Source organism: Peromyscus eremicus, chromosome 7 (genome assembly GCF_949786415.1).
Source record: "Peromyscus eremicus chromosome 7, PerEre_H2_v1, whole genome shotgun sequence".
Classification (NCBI taxonomy): domain Eukaryota; kingdom Metazoa; phylum Chordata; class Mammalia; order Rodentia; family Cricetidae; genus Peromyscus; species Peromyscus eremicus.
This window is the reverse complement of record NC_081422.1, coordinates 97684024-97705321: the sequence shown is the minus strand read 5'-3', so window position 1 is coordinate 97705321 and position 21298 is coordinate 97684024. Positions and strand designations below refer to the sequence as shown.

Below are 21298 nucleotides of genomic sequence, written 5' to 3'. Positions count from 1 at the left end.
GTTGTGTAGCTGGGTGTTCTTGTGGGACTCCTAACAGTGGGAGTTAGGGCTGTCTCTGACTCTTTTGCCTGAGCTTGTGACCCTTTTCCTCCTACTGGGTTGCCTCACACAACCTTGGTATGAGAGTTGGTGCCTAGTCTTATTGTAACTTGCTATGCCTGTTTGTTTGATATCGCTGGGGGGCTGCTCTTTTTTTGAAGGGAGGAGTGGATCTGGAGGAGGGGGGTTGGGAGGAGGACTGGGAGGAGTGAAGGAAGGGGAAACTGCCATCAGGATGTTATGTAAGATCGAAGAATAAAAGAAAAAAAGATAAAGTTAGTTACCACTGAGAAGTGAGATTATGGGAGATTACAAAAAAAAAAAAAAGATTACAGGTGTGCACCACCACACCTGGCTGGCTGTCTTTCCTAGCTCTGTTTCCAAAGCTATTCCCAGGAAGCCCAGCAGTTTGCAGCCTGACTTCCCTCCGAGCACTGCTGGAGTGCACACCACACTGAGTGACTGTATCTTTAAAAATGGTCTGGGTCATTATTGTTATCGGAAATAAATCCTGCCTAGTGTGAAAATTAAAACCCCCGACAAAACTAGCAATTACCATTCACCCCGTCATCTGCTAATCATCATCAGCTCAACAGTAATTCAAACATTCATTCTGAACAGATCCATTAGTGTTTTTAATAGAGTGATCGGAAAGCCATGTCTCACAGAAGACACACAGTGCTTGTTTTCATTTGGCCAGTACTGCCTGGGCCTCTTGCAGAGACACAGAACTCAGAAAATATTTGCAGAACGAGTGATTTCCTCTGGTTGTCAACAGAGATCCGAACTGACAGCCAGAATTCCTGCAATAAATAGCTCTGTCGGCTGTGCCTGTGCCCTCGGGGGTTGACATTTGCCTGCCCTGAGCATCTCATGTCTGCTACTTGGCAGCAAAGCCAAGTGGGAACGCTCAGCACTGCTTCCAAAGGCCTTCAGAAAGGGAAGGAAAACACACATTTAATTACCTTTTGGCCCAAGGAGGCTGAAAATTAATTAACATGATTAATTTATGTCTTAGTTTATGCTTCCCCAGAAGCTGATCTGGAGATAAATATTGGAGTGGCGGTGATTTATTTGGAGTTAGTGGGTGAGTCAGGGGTGGGAGCAGCGGCAAAGGGGAAGCGGAGAAGGGAACCAACAAAGGCTGTCTTTGAGAGCAGCTGAGTTTGGAGCAGAAGCTCATAGGGATGGCGAGAAGTGGTGCAGACTGCAGAGGAAGGAGGCAAGGGGGCTGCAGCGGACATTAATACTTCAGCTATCTGCTAGCCAAGTGACCTTTCCAGTGCTTCAGGGCAAGCTCAGGCAGAGATGCAGAGTCGGGCAGTGGGGAGCTGGACCATGAAACATTGAAGGCCCGAGGGAGGAAGACAGGCGCATGAACATCTGACTCAACTAGAGGCCCAGCTTTTTCTGGTATGTGCTTGTTGGTTGTTTTGGGTGTGGTGTGTGTGTGTGTGTGTGTGTGTGTGTGTGTGTGTGTGTGTACAGATATGTGTGTGTACAGATATGTGTGTATACAGGTGTGTGTGTACATATGTGTGTGTATGTACAGGTGTGTGTGTATGTACAGGTGTGTGTGTACTTATGTATATGTACAGGTGTGTGTGTATACAGGTGTGTGTGTATATATATATAGGGGTGGGTGGGTGTGTGTGTGTGTGTGTGTGTGTGTATAATCAAGAGGACAAGCTCAACTATCTGGGGAATGCCATCTACCTTGTCGGGTTTTTTGTTTGGGGATTTGTTTGTTTGTTTGTTTGTTTGTTTGAGTCAGGGTCTCTCACTGGCCTGGAATGCGGTAATTAGACTATAGGCAGTCAGTCCGGCAAACCCCAGGGATTCCCCTCTCCCTCTGCCTCCCTCGCACTGGGATTACAAGTGTGCACCACCACACTGGCTTTGTTGGTGCGTTTGTTTTTGACGTGGGTTCTGGGGCTCAAAGTCCTTATGCTTTCAGTAAAGTCCTTACACTTTACTGAAGACAGCAATCACCTGTTTCTGCGTTTGTGGTGGGGACTGGCCCTCTGACACCAGGAACAACATCAACCATTCCTCCTTTAAATGGTCCACATCAGGCATCTCCCTGCAGCAGTGGGACGTCCCTAGTACAGCCACCTTTATCTTCAGCTCTAGAACAGTGCACATGGCAGTGAGCAGAGGAGGCTGGTTTCATGGAACAGGGTTGAAGACCGCACAAACAAAAGAAAGAGCAGTCATCTCAAGGCCAGTGACTTGCAAACTGAGGACAGAGAGACAGAACAAGGGAGAAACAACTGATGGATAGGTCAAGGCTGCCTTTTTGGTGTATTTTGGGATTAACCCTGACAGAGAGATTTGGCAGCAATGTGGCTAACCTTGAATTCTCATAGTCAGACAATTAACTGAGTTTCACTCTGTGGGTGGAATCTGAGCACAAATGTGCTCTATTTTTATTTTTTCCCCTGATACGCTGAGGCCTTCCAAAGGAACTTGTTTGAGAATAGTGCCCTGCACTTATTATTATTATTATTATTGTTGTTGTTGTTGTTGTTGTTGAATTTCAGTCTTATTTATTTACTTCTTATTCATTGAGTCAGGTTCTTGTTATGTAGCCCAGCCTGGCCTCCAATTCACAATCCTTCTACCGATGCCTCCCAAGTTCCTGAGTCATAGTATATGTCACCCACCAAGCTAGACATTTTTAAAACACACCAAATGTCTACACCTCTGTACACCAAGAAATTCTTCAAATACCAACCACATGTCCCACGATTTGATTTAGTTCTGGCGTCCTGTACCTGAGGTTTTTGCCAGATCCTATAGGTTAAGGGTTCAGTTCCACAAGCCTGCCCTTGACTTCAGCTGACAATCAAGTCTGCCCCTCCCACTTCTGATCAACCATCCCTACTGGGGGATCTCCATAATCCCCTCCTCAGATCCCATTAACTGCTAGAACACTGCTTGTAGAACCCACGGAGACCCGTCCCTTGTTTTCTCCCATTCTCTATAACAGACGCAGCTCCGAACAGTCAAGTGGGAGAGATGCATGAGGTCAGACGTAGGATGGAGCTACAGAGCTGTGTCCCCTCCCAGAGCACCACCCTCCCTCCCCACACCTCCACTGCCTACCAGCCTGGAAGCTCTCCAGTGCTCACGTGGCCTTCTGGGGTTCACGCTGCCTTCATTCTAGACATAATTAATTAAATCACCATTAGCAATTAAGTCAGCTCTCACTTATTCAGTCCCTCTCCCCTCCCTGAGTCAGGAGTGAGGGTAAAAGCTCTAGCTTCTAATCACAGCATGGGGGGAGGAGGGAGTCACCAACCCCCACACCCTTTAGGGTCTTACTAAAGACATCTCTTTAATATGAACTTGAGTGTTGTTAAACGAAGTTTGTTACCAATGATAGGAAAACACACTCCTTTTATTTTTTTTTTTTCACTTTGGAGCTATTTCAGGATCTAGAAACAAAAACTAATCATAACTGAGAACACTCCTTCGGCTTTCATCATCTAGGAAGTTGCCAGGGTTTTAAGAGCTCTGGCTGGGAGCCAGAGACAAAGACCAAAAATATCAAATATGTTTCATTATGTCACAATATCACACATTGGAGTACCTTCTCCAACCTGCAGCCAAATGACCTTACAAAGACCACCTTGGTAAATCGCTGGAGTGCCTGCTGTCATTCACCCCATTCCCAGCAAGCCAGGAAGCAGAGTGCTCACACAGAAGCAGGGCTGGTCCATAATCCACAGACACTGTGGCGAGACATCCCCACTAAAGGATCCATAACTGGGGACCAAGCATTCAGACACATGAGTTTGTACAGGGTAGCTCACATCCAGATCACAACAACTCCCATTTCACAGATATACTTAATGGAAAGAATGGGAGAGGAGGTGGAAGGAAGGGGCCGGAGGGGAGGGAAGGAGGAGGGAGAATCTTCTGGTTTCCCTGATTTCATGTAAGCTTTTCCATCACAGAATGTAATCATTTCAGTGGTGGCCTTTGAGCACCACAAAAATGATGTTCTGGGCAGCCCAAAACACACTTTCAAAGGTACTATATTCTTTGGGGCTAGAGAGATTGCTCCGCAGTTAAAAGCACTTGCTGCTCCTGTAGAGGGTTCAGTTCTCAGCACCCACGTGGCAGCTCACAACTGTCTATAACTCCAGTTTCAAGAAACCAGATGCCCTCTTCTGGCCTCCAAGAGTACCAGGCATACATATGGTATACATACATATAGAAAAAATACTCATATATATAATAAAATTAATCAGTTAAAAAAAGTAGGTCTGTTTCAGCCAACAGAAGAACAGTGTCTGTGTTGAGCCCTTGGTCTGATTAAATCAGCCTTACCCTGATGCTCTTACTTTTGATGAACTTTAGGTTAACCAACTTAGAGGCAGAAGGACACCTTCAAAAGCTATTCACCTTGTTATATAACATAGCCTAGTGTGGTGGTTTGAAAAAAAAAATGGTCCCCAAAAGGCAGTGTTACTATTAAGAGGTGTGGCTTTGTTGGAGTGGGTGTGCCCTTGTTGGAGGAAGTATGTCACTGTGGGGGTGGGCTTTGAGGTCTCCTATACTCAAGAGCCCAGTGTATTAGTCTACTTCCTGTTGCCTGCATATCAACATGTTGCAGCTCCATTCTCCAGCACCATGTCTGCCTGCATGCCACCAGGCTCCCCACCTTGATGATAATGGACTGACCTCTGAACTAGAAGCAAGCCCAAATTAAAATTTTTCTTTTATAAGAGTTGCTGTGGTCATGGTGTCTCTTCACAGCAATAGAAACCCTAAGACACCTAGTTATGAGCTGATTTCAGAAGATAGAGACATTGACGGCTGTCTGAGAACCCCATCCTCCACTCTACTACCACTGAGGCAGAGATGAAATTGTCCATTGTCTGCCTCCTATCACCTTCAGCCTACCTCCCCCTGGGAAGGAGAAGTCCTCTCTTCTGGCCATGGGCAGACCTTTGCTCCCTTACCCTAAGCTGGGTGTGCAGTCCTTTTCTGGCTAGCAAGCTCTTTCTTCCATCTTACCCTCCTCCCTGTGGTGGTCTCTCTGCCCAAAGCCAGCTGCACACCTCCATTTCCTGATGTGGCTGAAGTTTTCTCCAGGCTTGCCCAGGCCCGCAGCTGCTCAGACCCAAATAAACACACAGAGGCTTATATTAATTAAAATTGCTTGGCCATTAGCTCAGGCCTACCACTGGCTAGCTCTTACATTTAAACTAACCCATAATTCTTATTTATGTTTAGTCATGTGGCTTGGTACCTTTTCTCATTTCTGCCTTCACATCTTGCTTCCTCTGTGTCTGGCTGGCGACTCTTGACTCAGCCTTCCTGTTCCCAGAATTCTTCTCTTTCTTTGTCCCGCCTGTACTTCCTACCTGGCTACTAGCCAATCAGCACTTTATTTATTAACCAATCAGAGCAACACATTCACAGCATACAGAGCAATATCCACAGCATCCTGAAGTCTCATCCTTCCATTTGCTCTCCACCTCTGAACAGTGTGCGGAAACCAGAGATTTATTCCGTTCCCACCGCTCCACACTAGTAGCCACCTGGTTGGGAGAGAACTTGGTCCCTGGGGCTTCAGCCCCTTAACAAACAGATCCTTCCCCTGCAGTGCTCAGACAAGAGACCCACACCTGCCTCAGGGCAGCTTGAGGCATCTGTGATCAAGAACTTTCTCTAAACTTGCCACCATTGTGTCTTTAACAGTCAGAGTGATGGGCTGGACACGCTACTGAGAATGAAGAGAGGTAGGTAGACAGAAAGAAATCATGAGATTTTCGGATGGTAATAGTCTCAAAGCTGAGAAATTATACAGTGGAACAAGAATTCATATTCCTATCAAAGACATATTTGAGAGTACCCTTTTCCCCACATCCTCACTGATCATATGTGCTCGGTATTTTATGTAAGAAAATTATTCCTCAGTGTAGTTCTGATTTGCCTTTCTCATATTTTAAGGAGGCAGACATTCTTTCTATACACTGGATTCCATACGCATTTGCTTTCCCGTGTACTGACAGATCATGCCTTTACCCTTTTCACTTATGTTTTGGACTTTTTACTTAGTTTTGCTGTGGCTCTTTTGTTGTTGGTTTGTTTGTTTGTTTGTTTGTTTTGTTTTTCGAGACAGAGTTTCTCTGTGTAGCTTTTCACCTTTCCTGGAACTCACTTGGTAGCCCAGGCTGGCCTCGAACTCACAGAGATCCGCCTGGCTCTGCCTCCCGAGTGCTGGGATTAAAGGCGTGTGCCACCACCGCCTGGCTTGCTGTGGCTCTTTTTATATCACAGAAAATAGTTCTGTCAACCAGGTATGGTGGTACATACCTATGTAACCAGAGTGTTCTCCAGTCCCACTCAGCCCCATGGTCCCACAGCCACTTATAAAATAATCACTCAGAGGCTTAATATTATTTACAAACTGTATGGTCTGTGGCAGGCCTCTTGCTAGCTAGCTCTTATATCTTAAATTAACCCATTTCTATTAATCTATTTTACCATGTGTTCATGGCTTTACCAGTCTGCTGGCATGTTGCTCCTTGGGCAGCAGGCTGGCATCTCTCCAGACTCTGTCTCTCTCTTTCCTGTCTCTCTCCTTGGATTTCCCACCTGCCTCTAAGCTACCTTGCCATAGGCCAAAGCAGCTTATTTATTAACCAATGGGAACAACATATATTTACAGAGTATAGAAAGATGTCCCCCAGCATGACTATAATCATTTCACTCAGGAGGTTGGGATAGCCAGATCACTGCAAGTTCAAGGCCCGCCTGAGCTATAGAGTGAGACCTTGCCAAAGGGAAAGAAAGGTAAAGAAGATAAATCAGTCCTGTTTCTGGAATGCAAGAGTGTGTGTGTGTGTGTGTGTGTGTGTGTGTGTGTGTGTCTGTGTGTGTGTCTGTGTGTGTGTCTGTGTGTGTGTCTGTGTGAGTGTGTGTGGTGTAAGATGTGTGTGTGATGTAAGGTGTGTCTGTGTATGTCTGTGTATGTGTGTCTGTGATGTAAGGGGTGTCTGTCTGTGTGTCTGTGATGTAAGGTAGGTGTGTGTGTGTGTGTGTTCTAGCACTGGGGTCCTGTGGCATGCTACATTTGTGGCACTTCTGGGCAGGGGAAGAGAATCAGAGTAGCTGATTTTTGAAAAAGAAAATAGAGACTTTCTGTTGAATAGTTCCCTCTTGCCCTTTGATTCTTTTTGTTTGTTTGTTTGTTTGGTTGGTTGGTTGGTTGGTTGGGTTTTGTTTTGTTTTGTTTTATTGTTTTTTGAGACAGGGTTTCTCTGTGTAGCTTTGCGCCTTTCCTGGAACTTACTTGGTAGCACAGGCTGGCTTCAAACTCACAGAAATCCGCCTGGCTCTGCCTCCTGAGTGCTGGGATTGAAGGCGTGCGCCACCACTGCCCGGCTTTGATTCTTTACTGAAGAAAATATAGACACTGCAAAGGCTGCGCTCAGGTTCGTCTTCATATGTTTTCAAGCCCTCGAGTGGTCAGCAACCACTAGTTGAATGACCGACTGCCTTCTCACTGTCGCTGAAGGAGTCCCACTCACTCATGCATTCACAGCCCACAGGTAGAGCTCATGCCAGGTCTGAGGCTTTGGTTGGTACTGTGCATAGTTCCTGTCTCAGAAGGATGCCTTTCCCTGGCTACCTGGTTTGCCTGACCCCAAAGCATCTCATAGATGCTTTTAATTGGCTGTTCCCATAAAAGATATAAAGATGCTACTTCTAAAATAGGAGTTTTTCAAAGATGAAACAGCTCAAACCATCCCTGGGGAATTAAGGTACTGTCACTCATATTCCACACATAGCCGTCTCCTAGGAGACAAACAAACAAGTCCCTTAAGAGTAGGATGATCCTAATAAACAAAGACAAAAATACTATAATTCAGACTTCTCCGATAATTAAGAAAAATCTATTTTTTCTCCCTAGGCCCATTGTGAGTTGCCTCTATTGCTCTTAGCAATACAGTATGTTTAATTACATCCAAGATAAGGGGTGGGGCCGCAAGTCCCTGAGGCCATTACCTCAGATGTTTCTTTTGGCAGCTTCCACATAGTCTGGGAATTGGCCCTCCACCTCAGAGAAAAACTTCAGAAGCCAGGTGACTCTTGTGTCCTCTCTAGAAGCAATGTGACCCTGCCTTGCCAAGCCAGCATTATGCTGATGTTGAAGTTTCACTGAGCGTCACACTAGTTTTTAATATACCCATGAGGATGCCCCGTGTCACTGGGACAGGCTGAATAGTATCCAGACTTGTCCCAAATAAATCCTGCATTGTGCAGCAGGAAAGGGGGATGGGGGGCAAATCAGGAAAGCATGGCCTGCCTGTCAAAAGCCCTCGGCAGCTAAATCACACATGGTACCACATGACTGAAGTGGTTTATAAAGCTTATAACCATAGTAGCTGGTCTTCCTAATGGAAAAAAGATCTGGTCTACTCCCCTTCACAGAAAGCCTTCTTCCTTGAGTACCCAGCATGTGCTGGGCCCACATTGATGATCTTTAGTGAAGGCTGTTAAGTATGCCCTGGGTTTAAAGGTCCAGTAAGCTACCCAGAAGGATAGGGAGTAATCAATGCATACCCAGTTTCTACAATCTAGGGAGGCTGGCTGGGTGGGAAGCAGGAGTAGACAGGCCACCATTCCACACGACAGGATGAGACTTGCCAGCAAAGCCCCGGAACAGATCATTTCCTAAGAACTACCAGGTGACAGAGACCCCTCCAAGCATTTGACAGATAAGCTCTCAATCCATTCAGATAGGAGTTCTGATTTTCATCCATTACTGAATAAACTGGGGCACAGAATGGAGAGGTAATACCTAAGACCATGCATGTGGCAGAGCCATACTCTGACTGCAGAATCAAGACTCTGTTGGTTCTTTTCTGTTTTTGTTTTGAAACAGGGTTCCCTGCAGACCAGGCTGGCCTTTGACAGTCTATGGCGATGAGGATGACATTGAACTCTTGTTCCTCCTGCCTCTGTCCCCAAGCGCTGGGATTATAGACGTGAGGCACCACACCCAGGATTAACACTTTACTGCTAGGCTCAGATGGACAGACAGATCATGTAGATGGGAGACTGATTCAGTTTCTTAAGAATGAGCGAGGGACACAAGGCAGTGATGGCACACTCCTTTAATCCCAGCGCTCAGGAGGCAGAGGCAGGTGGATCTCAATGAGTTTGAGGCCAGCCTGGTCTACAGAGTGAGTTCCAGACAGTCTGTGCTGTTTACACAGAGAAACCCTGTCTTAAAAAAAACAAAACAAAACAAAACAAAAAGAATGAGCAAGGGACATCTTATAGGCTATGAGATGGGGAGTCTATGCTGGGGTTAAAGATATCCTAGACTTCTGTCAGAACAGTGGTCCTCAACCTTCCCAACACTGTGACCCTTTAACACAGTTCTTCATGTCATGGTGACCCCCAGCCATAAAATTATTTTTGTTTCTACTTTATAACTGTAATTTTGCTACTTTTATGAATCACAATGTAAATATCTACATTTTCCGATGGTCTCAGGAAACTCCTATGAAAGGCTTGTTCAACCCCCGGGGGTCATGACTCACAGGTTGAGAACCACTGTTCTAAAGCAAGATGCTGTACCCTCTTCTTCTAGATCAGATGCCCTTGTGACCCCAGGAACCATTGCTTCCCTTTCTCCAGGACAAAGAACACAACAAAATCAGCATGTTCTTGTGAAATCTTAAAAGAATGCTGGCCCCATACTCTTGCAAGACTGTTGTTCCCATCTAGTTCAAAGCCGAGTGCTCCCACGACTCTCTCAGACCCACAGCAACTGCTTGGAGAAAGGCAAACACACCCTGAGCTCCCGAGAGCTAGCTCAGCCTGGATGCATGATCTACCAGAACACCTGCTATTTCTGAGATCAGGGAGCGGCACTGCCCACTTGCTACTCTCTCCCACTAAGAGTCCACTCTGTCCTTACCCCACAAAGTAGTATTTCCTTCAGTTTTGAGTCAGAGCTAATGCTGCTTGTGAGACTGCCAATGGTGATCAGAAAAAAAAAAAAAGGTCTGGTTTAGCGCTATCTTTTTCCCATTCTCCTCTCATTTGTTCCCCAATAGTTAAACTCCTAAGCACTTGATTATGATTACAAAGTGTGGGTGTGGGTATATGTGCAAGTGTGGGTGCACGTGGGGAGCCCAGCGGTTGATGTTGGTATCATCCTCAATTGCTTCCACCATTCTTTGGGGATGGGTTCTCTCACTGATTGGCTAGGCTGTGCGGCCAGTGAGCTCCAGGGGTCCTCTTGTCTGCACATCCCACCCAGCTTGGGGTTAGAGTACCCAGTATTTTACATGGATATTGAGGATCTCAACATCATGCTTATGTAACAATCACTTTGTTGACTGAGCTATCTCCCCAGCCATGATTGCATGATTGTGTGTGTGTGTGTGTGTGTGTGTGTGTGTGTGTGTGTGTGTGTGTGTGTCTTTTAAGACACGGTCTCACTATGTAGCTCTGACTGGCCTGGAACTCGCTGTATAGATCAGAATGGCCTCTTACCTCACAAGTGCTGGGATTAAAGGTATATACCACCACCCCCAGCTATATTTTTAAAAAGATATTTATATTTTACTTTATGTAGATGGGTATTTTACCTGCATGTATGTATGTGTACCACTTGCATTCCCAATGCCCTCAGGATCAGAAGAGGGCATCAGATCCCCTTGGAGTTACAGATGGTCATTAGCTCCTGTGTGGGTACTGGAAACCAAGCCTGGATCCTCTGCAAGAGCAGCAAATGCTCTTAACCACTGAGCCATCTCTTAAGGCACATGATTATAATTTTTGAGTGTGAAAATCTCCATCACATTTCAAAATGTCAGCATGCTCTGCTGACCCAGAAATGAAGCCAAGATTTCAAAACCTAGGTACCAATATATTTGAAACGTATCACATACCCTAAACAAATACACTGAATCCTACCTCCTCAAGGTCTGGGATCACAAGACTACTGTTGAGTCCATAAGGAGAAAAATGCAGGCATGGGGTTGAAATGGAAACACAGAAATATTACAGTTGCCAGAAAGCAGAATCCTAAGGAGTCGCTGGAGAAGAGCGTGTAATATTTTTAGGAGTTAAAGCAATTAGCTGTGAGCATCTCATGTGCTAATGATTTGAAGGGCAGGGTTACAGGAGTAAATGATTCTGGAATACATAGTGATCAAACGAAATTCTTTGTTTCTCTTCCAACTTTCAACCGGAAGAAAGCCTCTGGCTAGTGCTGGCAGATCTTTCTAACCTCTGCAATGCTTGGTAATCGTACCTTTCAGTAGAAAGGCAGGCTGTGAGACTCAGCTGCCAGGCAGGCAGGCAGGCAATGGGTAATAGAATGGACTACTATTACTTGGCTCTCGTTTTACTAATGTTTCGGTCATCTTCTGTGTAAGCTGAGCGAGGATGTTTTATCAGTTCCTTTAGCCATCTAGAGCTCTGATTCCATGGACCGGGCATCCCTGGAGTGGGCAATGCAGACACCCAAGCTCCATCTGGGGTCTCCTGCATCACAGGCTCCATTTTCAGATTCCCAGGTGATGCTGAAGTCCATGAATGTATTAAAATGAGGTGATCCAAGGAAATCTAAGGGAGGCCGTCTCCAGTGTCAAAGGTCTTAGGTCAGCAGGCTGGCAGAGACAGCTGTGTTAACAGGGCTGAAAGCATGCCGTGGGGGTACAGCTGCCTCTGACTCTCACAGGCCATGTGACCATAAGTAAATCACTCCGTCTCTGTGCCTCCATTTCCTTGTGTCAACTGAGGATAATAATGGCATGTGATTTCTCAAGGTTGTAAAGAGTCGATGAGATAATGGACTTAGAGTTATTCATGGCACAGAATAAGAGCCTAATGCATATTAATTACTCATAGTAATAGCAGTAGTAGTTGTTGTATTCAACACACAGTGGATTTCACAAACTCGTTTGTTGGTAGTTATTACTTTTTTGTGGTACTGAGATCAAACCCAAGACTGCACATTCTAGGCAAGTGTCTTCCTTCCCTTTGAGCTACAGTCCCGGTTATCTATAAAAGCTAGAGGGATGGCTCAGCAGGTGGTGTTTCTGCCAAACTTGACCCCTCCAAGTTCAATCCCCAGAGCTCACATGATATAGGGTGAGAACTGTCTCCCAGAGATTAGTGTTCCTGCTACTGATAGGAGCATCTTGATGGGGGCTTCTTAAGTGGACAATTAGAACGGAGGATTCTGTGCATGCTTCTGTAAATATTCATATGTGGCTCCAAATGGTACTTTCAGGAAGCTAGGAACTTAGCAGAGAAAATAGAGGCTTCCTCGACCTCTCTGCCTACAGCATTGGCTCAGAGACAACACATCAGAAAGCACTGGGGAAAAAAAAAAAGAGGACGACCTCATTTTATCATCTACTAGCAGAGGACCTGCTCCCCTGAATGCAATGGGAGGAATCAGAACCCACCCATCTCACTCTAGCCAAAAAGTTCAGAACACAGCCCTCCCCCTTGTATTCACAATTGCAGATGCACTGATTTGTACGGTGAAAAGGGGCCAGGGGCCAGAGAGCTGGCCCAGCAGGTGAAGGCACTTGCCACCAAGCCTGATGACCTGAGTTTAGTCCCTGGAACCCACATGGTGGAAGGAAAACTGGCTCCTATAGAGCGTCCTCTGACCACCACCTGAGCCCCGACCCGTGCACACCCACATGAACCATGGCATATCCCTTGTGCAAGCACATTTCTGCAATGCTCACATAACAGCAAAAATACCTTCACAGATCTCAGACGCTCTCCATGCCATTAATCAGTGCATGAAGTATTCCTGAAAGGAGCCATAAGAAACTGGAAACAGGAAAACTGTATGATTAGAACATAGAGGGGAAAGGGTATCTCCTACTGCTGCTGAGAGAGAGAAAGAGAGAGAGCAAGCAGAGACTGAACCCAGGGTCATATGCATGCTAAGCAAGTACTTTGCCACTGAGCTACAGTCTTTGCCAAGTCTTTAGTAAATCTTTTGAATGTTATTCTGGTTGTAGGCATCAAAGGTTCAAAACAACTTTTTGTATATGAACTGGTTAGCAGGTTTATAAAAAGGTGAATGTTTTTCAGTCTGGTAGAGAGTCAGTTTAGAAGGGACTGAGGAAGAAGGGTGGGTTCAGGTTTTTAACTCATCCCTGCTCATCCTGAGTCCTGACTCTCCACAGCAACAGACAGAAGTGGTCCATGTGTCCCAGACCCAAGAGGAAAAGCTGGCCGCTGCCCTCAGTGTAGAGTTACACGACACTTCATGCCAGGTCCAGAGTCTCCAGGCTGAGATGGAATCTTTACGGGCTCTGGTGAGTGTGCCAAAAAAAGGCCTTGGCGGTTTGTGTGTTTAACTCTCAACTGTCAGTTTGAAGTCTCACAGGTCGCAGTTTGCAACAGGGCTTCCTTCTCACAGGATGTGGTTTTGGCGCCTGAAGTGTCTTCTGACCTCTGAGGATCGTCAGATACTGACTCACACCTAACAAGTGTCGTGGACACAGCAGGGCCTGTAGAAATATCCCTTACCTGCCACTGCTGGGAATGTTGGCCGCTAACACTTGCAGCTGTCCCTTCTCGGCTGCCCTGCTTCTTCAAAGAATTGCCATCAGTCAAACAGAAGATTCCCGATCCAAGAAGTTGGGCCATGCCCCTGCCCCAGACAGTGACAGACTGATGGCTTTGAAAGCCCAGCCTACTAGCTTCAAAGTGGAAACAGCTGCCCAGAGCTCGCTCTCCATAGACTCAGGCAGTAGCCAGTTTTCCGAGAGGCCATTTTCTTGCTTAGCACTCTCCCTGCCCTGCCTCATTACCTCAATCAGTCCCCCTTTTCCTGAGAGTAATCCTGAGGATCCTTGCCTCAACCTCAAACTAGTAAGCTCAGACTCGCTGTGGTTTGCAAGCAGGTGCCTTGCAACTACTAATTATTAGTAATTAAAGTAATTACAGTCAGCCCTCTGTATCCATGGTTTCTCCATCTGTGGATTCAATCAACCTTGGACTGGAAATATCCAGGAAAAACATCGCACCTGTCCCGCACTTGTGCAGCCTTTATTTCTTACCCATGTTCCCTAAACAACAGCCTAGTCATCATCTATATGGCTGCGCATTGTACAACGTAAACGTCATCTAGAGATACTTCATGGAGATTTAAGAAAATATGCAGGAGGATTGTGTAGGTTATATGCACATATGATGTCATTTTCTGTAAGATATTTACATCTATAGATTTAGATATCCGCAGACATCTTGGACCCAACCCAATACAGCTCCTAAGATGACTGAATTAAGCTTCACCTTCTGGGTGGGACTGAGCTCTATTAGGGTATCATGACATCTCCTTCATTGTTCTAACTACAAAACATTGTTAGAACATATGTGTGTGTCGGCATGCTTTTAAGTCTATATCACTCACAAGAACTCACCGTGATCCAGGAGCTATACCAAGAGCTTTGGGGACATAAGACTAATTAGACATGGCCTCTACTCCCAGAGAATCAGTGACTTCTGTAGAGGAATTGAACTCATCTTAAGAATCACAAGGCTCAGCGTGTGAGGGAGTGACAAGTGGGGAGACCAGCCCCACTATGGGAGTCAGTACGCTTCTCTTTTTGGCAGGTATAGAGAAAGGCACAGTTGGGGCAGAGTCTAGAAGAACCCCACACGCCATGAAGTCTACATCTGCCTCTGCTCTTCCTGTGAAATTGAGGCGTGTTTCTCAGACTGTGATCTTGAACCCCGGGCTCCTCTCTTCACTAGTCACATGACCCTCTGAACTTGTATTTTCTCATTTGTCTAGTAAGGATCTATTTTAGTCACCCTGTTGACCTGCTGTCTTGATGGCTTAAGACAACAGAATGTGTCCATCATGTGCTCCATCGTCCTGTGATTTAGGCAGAGGTCGGCAGGGACAGCTCTTCCCTATCCCTCCTAATGTCTGCTGGGGTTGGGGCACCCACTAGAGGCTTCTTCAACTCACACAGGAGATGCCTCAATTGTGAATCTGTGTCCTACTCTGAAACCTCTCCACAGAGCTAGCTTGGATTTCCTTGTATTATGGTGGTGTTATTACTGCAGCTAGACTTCTCATGTGGAAGCTTGCTTCTCTTAAAGAGTGAGCATCAACCCACCAGCCCCCTGACCTCTTACCTTTAGAGTTTCTAAATATCACAGATATCTTACTCTATTGGTCAAAGCAACCACAAGAGTGCCAAGATCCAAGGAGCCCCACTCTTAGCAAGGTCACCTTGAGAAGGACCATGTGGGATGGTGATAATTGTTGCAGCTGCCTTTGGAAATGTGATCTGTCCTAAGATCAGAATAGAGCTGACCTCAGAAAGTCACTGGGACGACTAATTAGATAATGTATGTCAAGCCTTTTACACCATTCCTGACTCAGGCAAGCAGCCAACAAAGGGCATCTATTATCATTTATCATGCAAAACCAGAACCTCAGACTCAGGAACCCCCAGTGGGCATCATCAGCCACCTGGTCACCGCACTTCAACCCCAGGCTCCTAACTGTTGGGAAATGAGAAATGGAAAAGAACTCAGACGCCAACCAGAAGACTTCAGAGTAATGGCATTCCACCTATGCTCATGACTCAAGATGAGCTAGCTCTGTTCCCTGTGTGTTCCAGTAGATCAACATTCCCATTACTGTGCCTTACAGCCAAGATGAAGAACACTGACTGGGGATGGGGGAGGGCTAGTTCATCCAGCTATTCTGAGTCAAAATAACCCATGCGTACACAGTGCCATCGCTCTGGTAAGCCAGGCAACTTTGTTGGCCAGACTTTCGGCTCCCTTTGCCACTAGGGCACTGTTTGGATTGGAAGCCAGGCACCATTAGGCCTACTGAACTCTATATTTAGTAGAATCCAAGCCCAGAATTTGTCAAAAATAATTATTATCTTGCTTCTGGGGGAGTTTGCAATTCAAGAAAGTCCCTTCCAGTCTTCAGAGACCCAGAGGAATCAAGAGCCTCTGTGGTCTCAGAGTATTACTGGTGCTGTCCATGTCTCTAGGGCTACAGAAGCTGCAACAGGAGTTGGCCATAGATGCTCAGGCTCAAACATCTCTGAAGAACCAAGCATCTCCTTCTAGGATGTCAGGAGCTTGGCCCTACTTAGTGGCGAATGCCTTTAAACCCTGCACTTGGGAGGCAGGTAGATCTCTGTGATTTTGAGGTCAGCTTGGCCTACACAGTGAGTTCCAGGACAGCCAGGACTACGTGTTGAGACCCTGTCGGGGCAGGGGATGAAGAATGAACGTCAGGAGCTTAGGTGAAGATGCGAGACATGGACTCAAAGGGTGGAAAAGAAGGTCCACAGGACCTCTGATAAGGGGGTCTCATGAGTGCACCCCTGGGACAATATCCAAGTCAGCAAGGAAAACCCTTAGACCACATGGGGAGCTCATCTAGAATGTGGGGCAAAAACTGTAGACAGTCCAAGCATGTCCCTGGGAAGTGCTTCTCTAAATCACAAATGTCACAGATCTAGTGTCAACAGCTCACAAAGAGGACACAGGTTTAGAAGTCTGTTCAAGACAAAAGTCTAACTCCTATATAAAACAAAAGGGAGAAAACCCAAGGAGGTGGGGGCAAATGATTCTCAAAGTCTAGGCCATTCCTGCATGTTCGCCACAGACCCCACCAGTGAACTAGCAACCGGGGCCAGAGGCTGGTCTATACATAGTGATCTCGCACTGCTTCCTAAAAGGCACTAGGCTGGGCATCTGACTAAGGTTTCACATGTCCTGGGGACCTAAGAAGATCCAGAGGCCAAGGAGATTGTTCAGTCAGTCAAGCGCTTGCCCTGAATTCCATCTCCAGAGCCTGCAGGCATGGTGATGTGCCCCTGTAATCACAGCACGGGGGAGGACAGGTCCAGACTACTTGTTGCGTTCTAGGCCAGAGAGAAACCCTGCCTCAAAGAGAAATGTGAACAGTGCCTGAAAAATAACGTCTGAGGTTGTCCTCTGATTCCATACACATACACATATGTGCACCCACACAGACATGTGTACCCACACACACATGAGCGCACATGCTTTAGCTAATATGATGACCTTTGCTTAACAGCCCCACAAACAAGAATCTTTCACTTCAGCTACAGTAGTCAGAAGTCTGTTTTACAAAACATCCCCTCTAGGGGTACAGTAAGTTAATTCATCAAGATTTGAGTGAATCCAACCTAGGAAAAGAGATTCATTTTTATGTGTTACATCGCCAGGCATGGTGGCACCTGTGCCCAATCCCAGCACTTGGGAAGCAGAGGCAGGCAGGATCTCTATGAGTTTAAGGTCAGCCTGGTCTACAGAGTAAGTTCCAGGACAGCCAGTGCTATATAGTGAGACCCTGTTTCAAAAAGAAAGAAAGAAAGAAAGAAAGAAAGAAAGAAAGAAAGAAAGAAAGAAAGAAAGAAGGAAGGAAGGAAGGAAGGAAGGAAGGAAGGAAGGAAGGAAGGAAGGAAGGAAAGAAAGAAAGAAAGAAAGAAAGAAAGAAAGAAAGAAAGAAAGAAAGAAAAGAAAAGAGAGAGAGAAAGAAAGGTAGGAAGGAAGGAAAGGAGGGAGGGAGGGAGGAGGGAGGAGGGAGGAGGGAGGAAAAAGAAAAGAGAAACAATATGAACCCAGTAAGCTTCCATGACTAGAAATGTTGACACAGTGTAGAGTAGGAGGTGAATGGGAAGACACAGAATCAGCCATGGGAACCGTACCAGGGCTCCTCGGGAGCCACTGTTGTGAGGTTTAAGTAGAAGAGATAGGAGGCCAGAAGTGCACTTTGGCCAAGGCACCTCAGGAGCTGTGGGCAATGTAGGAAGGGTAGAAACTAAAATCAGGGTGATGAGCAAAGAGGCCACTGAGCTGACATCGGGTGACAAATGTCCAATCTCAGGCCGTGGTGTTGGGAGAATAAAGGTGACCGCAAATGTGAAAACTTCACGGGAGATGTAAGAGGCAGGACTCAGAATCCATAAGTGGCAGTGATGACTGAAAGTCCAGGACACATCTTCCCCCAGTCTCTCCAGCTGACACACCGAAGAGGAGAGTCCAAGGGTTCAAAAGGAAGCCACTGGCTCTGATTTGGAGTCATCAGTATGTATTTCTAGTAAGAAGTTCAATAGCAGGCCCATAGCTGAGGGAGAGGGCTGCCCTGGAGGTACCAGTGCAGGCGTCATGATCTGAAAGAACTGCTAGCAACCTGAGCGAGGTCCTCAGCCATGCAGACCCAGAATCCCTGCTCGAGGATCTCTAGCTCCTGATGGGGCAGTGGGAACCCACCAAGGATCAGAGGGACAAGGCCTGGCAAGGATGCATTACTAAACACCACAGGAAAATGCTAAGAGGTAAGGGTCAGAGACAGCCATTTCGGCTCCCTCCTGGTCATCCCCTCCTGCCCATCCGAAGAGTCGATGAGGCAGAGCTCTACCTTCTTATTCTTCCCTAGAGCCAGTAAGACTGATCTCTATCATTCTCCAGAGTTGACAACATCATTGTTCCAGAAAAAAATGGGCAGAGCAAGTCAGTCATACATGTCTTACCTAGAGGGCCCAGACCGATGATCTTTACTCTTTTGTAGAAACGAGGCCTAGAAAACACCTTGCATGATGCTAAGCATTGGCATGACATGGAGCTGCAGAACCTGGGTGCTGTGGTGGGCAGGCTGGAGGCAGAGCTGGCAGAGATCCGCTCGGAGACGGAGCAGCAACAGCAGGAGCGGGCACACCTGCTGGCATGCAAGAGCCAGCTACAGAAGGATGTGGCATCCTACCATGCCCTGCTGGACAGAGAGGAGAGCAAGTATGTCTCAGTTCTGCCTTATCTACAGGAAGAATGCACATGGAGGACAGGGTGGAACTGGGAGGGTCCAGAGCTGGCCGAGAAAACACAAAGCCCTGGGTTTAACCCCCAGCATTGCATAAAACTCTTCATGATGACCCCACATGTCACATTTCACTCAAGACCAGAAGGAGGGAAGAGGGAGGGTCAAAAAGCCTTTTTCTTGAGTGACACTTAAACTTTTTTTTAATTGAGATTTTTATTTATGATTATTTTATGTGTATGGGTAGTCTGCCTGCAAGCGAGTCTATGCACCACCTGTGTGCAGCACCCATGGAGATAAGAAAAGGGGACTGGAGTTAAGACAGTTGTGAGCTGCCACACAGGTGCTGGGAATTGAACCCAGGTCCTCTGGAAGAGCAGCCGGTGCTCTTTACTGCCAAGTGGTCTCTCTAGCCCAACTCTCAAACATTTGGAGGAGGCTTCTTGTTGACTTTCTTTTATCTAACTGGCTTACCTGCCTACAAGGGATGCTGAGGAAACTGTTTCATTTGGACTCTGCAAAGGAGGCAAGCCGGGTGTCGGCAATGACAATGGGGTTGGCCAGCCATGTCTGCCCAAATCATACACACATACACACACACACACACACACACACATACACACACACACACACACACACACACACATGACCTTGTGAGCATATGTGTATCCTCTCTAATCAATAGGCACATTCAGAAACATACACATCAGTCTCGAGGCTTAGTATCATTGGAGAGACTTGCCAGAAATCCAAATCTTTATTTTTCTTCATTTTCTCTATCTTCATACCTCCCTCCAAGATCTCCTCTATGGCACATTGAATTGGGAATTGGACAATAAGAACTGGAGAGATGGCTCAGTAGTTAAGAGCACTGGCTGTTCTTCCAGGGGACTTGGGTTCAATTCCCAGAATCTACAAGGTGGCTCACAACATCTATAACTCCAGGCCCAGGAGGTGGGACACTCTCTTCTGGCCTTAATGGACACCAAGAATGCATATGATATACAGACATATATGCACACAAAATACCTGTACACAATCAATCAACCAATGATTTTTTAAAGCAACGCTATGAGACAAGTTAGGGGAGCTGGTGAGATGGGTCAGCAGGTAAAGGCATTTCTTACACAAGCCTGACAGTCTGAGCTGAACCCCCAGAATCTACATAAAGGTAGGAGAGAACTGACTCCATGAAAATGTCCTCTCGTTTCTATACATGTGCTATGGCATTCACCCGTGTGTGTGTGTGTGTGTGTGTGTGTGTGTGTGTGTGTGTGTGTGTGTATGTATGTATGCCATGCAAATACTAATAAATAAAAATAGAGTACAAAGCCAACTTAGGGGTCACAGAGTCCATCTCAAGAGTGAATGGGAAGGCCCAAATGGGAGGGATTTGTCCATGGTCACACACAGAGGTTGAAGCAACTCTGGGTCCTGAGCCCAGGCTTCTGGGCCCTCTCCCAGAGAGCATAGCAGCCCATTTGGGGAAAGAATGACCAGACAGCCACCTGCAAACCTTCCAGCCCCTCCTTTTAAGTGGAAAACATCATCTCTCTCCCCCAACTGTCTTTTTGTCCAATTGCTTTCTGTGGAATGTGAAAGCCAGATGTTCCTAACAAAACTAAACCTTTCAGATTCCTATGCACATCTGAGTAAATACACAAAGTCATTTTAAATAAACATGGAGGAGTGAGGGAGGTGGGATGTAGTTCAAGAACATAAGCACCCGCTGAGTGGCTCTTCTGCAGAGTCCAGCCCTAATCCCTGGCTGCCTCCATTCCTTCCTGTGCCCACCAGAATTCCACAAATCCCCAGTTACTGACAGGAACACATGTCCCAGAGTTCCGGAAAAGTCATTTGCCCAAAATCCATCAAAACACAAAATGAGGATTCGAACCTTGGCCCTGTCTTATTCCAAAAGCCAAATTCTTTCTCGTGCACAGCTTCCTTTCCCACCGTCCTGCCGTGGTGTCTTTCCCGGTGTTCCGTCTCTCTTCCTTCTGACTCACCTCTGTTCCTTTTCAGCTGATGGGAAAAACAAAAATAACTTCCTTCTTCCACAAAGACACCTACCTTCTTCAGCAGCCCACCAGCGACGATGCTTGTGGAACTTCCGTCGTTGCTGGATCCCCTGGTTGACTCAGCCGGAGCTGGAAAGCTTCCTGGGAGTGGAGAGGGCCCTTCTGCTCTCATTTAGGTAGTCTGTAGTTTGAACAACCTAGGCCTCTCCAAATAAATGCTTTGTGTGCAGCTCCTAGTCGGCCATTTTGTGTTTAACTTACTGTTGATGCAGACAACATCGTTCTATCTGCATATCTCAGGGGCCCCTTGGGGCTTTCATTGGTATTTTGTGCGTGTACATGTGCATGTGTGCGTGTGTGCGTGTGCGTGTGTGTGTGCGTGTATATGTGTGTGTAT

At 46.4% G+C, this 21298-nt stretch overlaps 1 protein-coding gene across 1 annotated transcript in view; it reads left to right on the top strand.

Annotated features, from left to right (window-relative positions):
* Nucleotides 1–21062, top strand: part of Bfsp2 (beaded filament structural protein 2) — a 55556-nt gene extending 34494 nt beyond the window's left edge. Inside the window, exons 5-7 of the mRNA XM_059267086.1 lie at nucleotides 13239–13370; nucleotides 18638–18858; nucleotides 20906–21062. Of these exons, the coding sequence (XP_059123069.1) occupies nucleotides 13239–13370; nucleotides 18638–18858; nucleotides 20906–20909 (357 nt within the window). The 3' untranslated portion in view covers nucleotides 20910–21062. The remainder of the gene's footprint in view (nucleotides 1–13238; nucleotides 13371–18637; nucleotides 18859–20905) is intronic.
* Nucleotides 21063–21298: the final 236 nt, after the last annotated feature.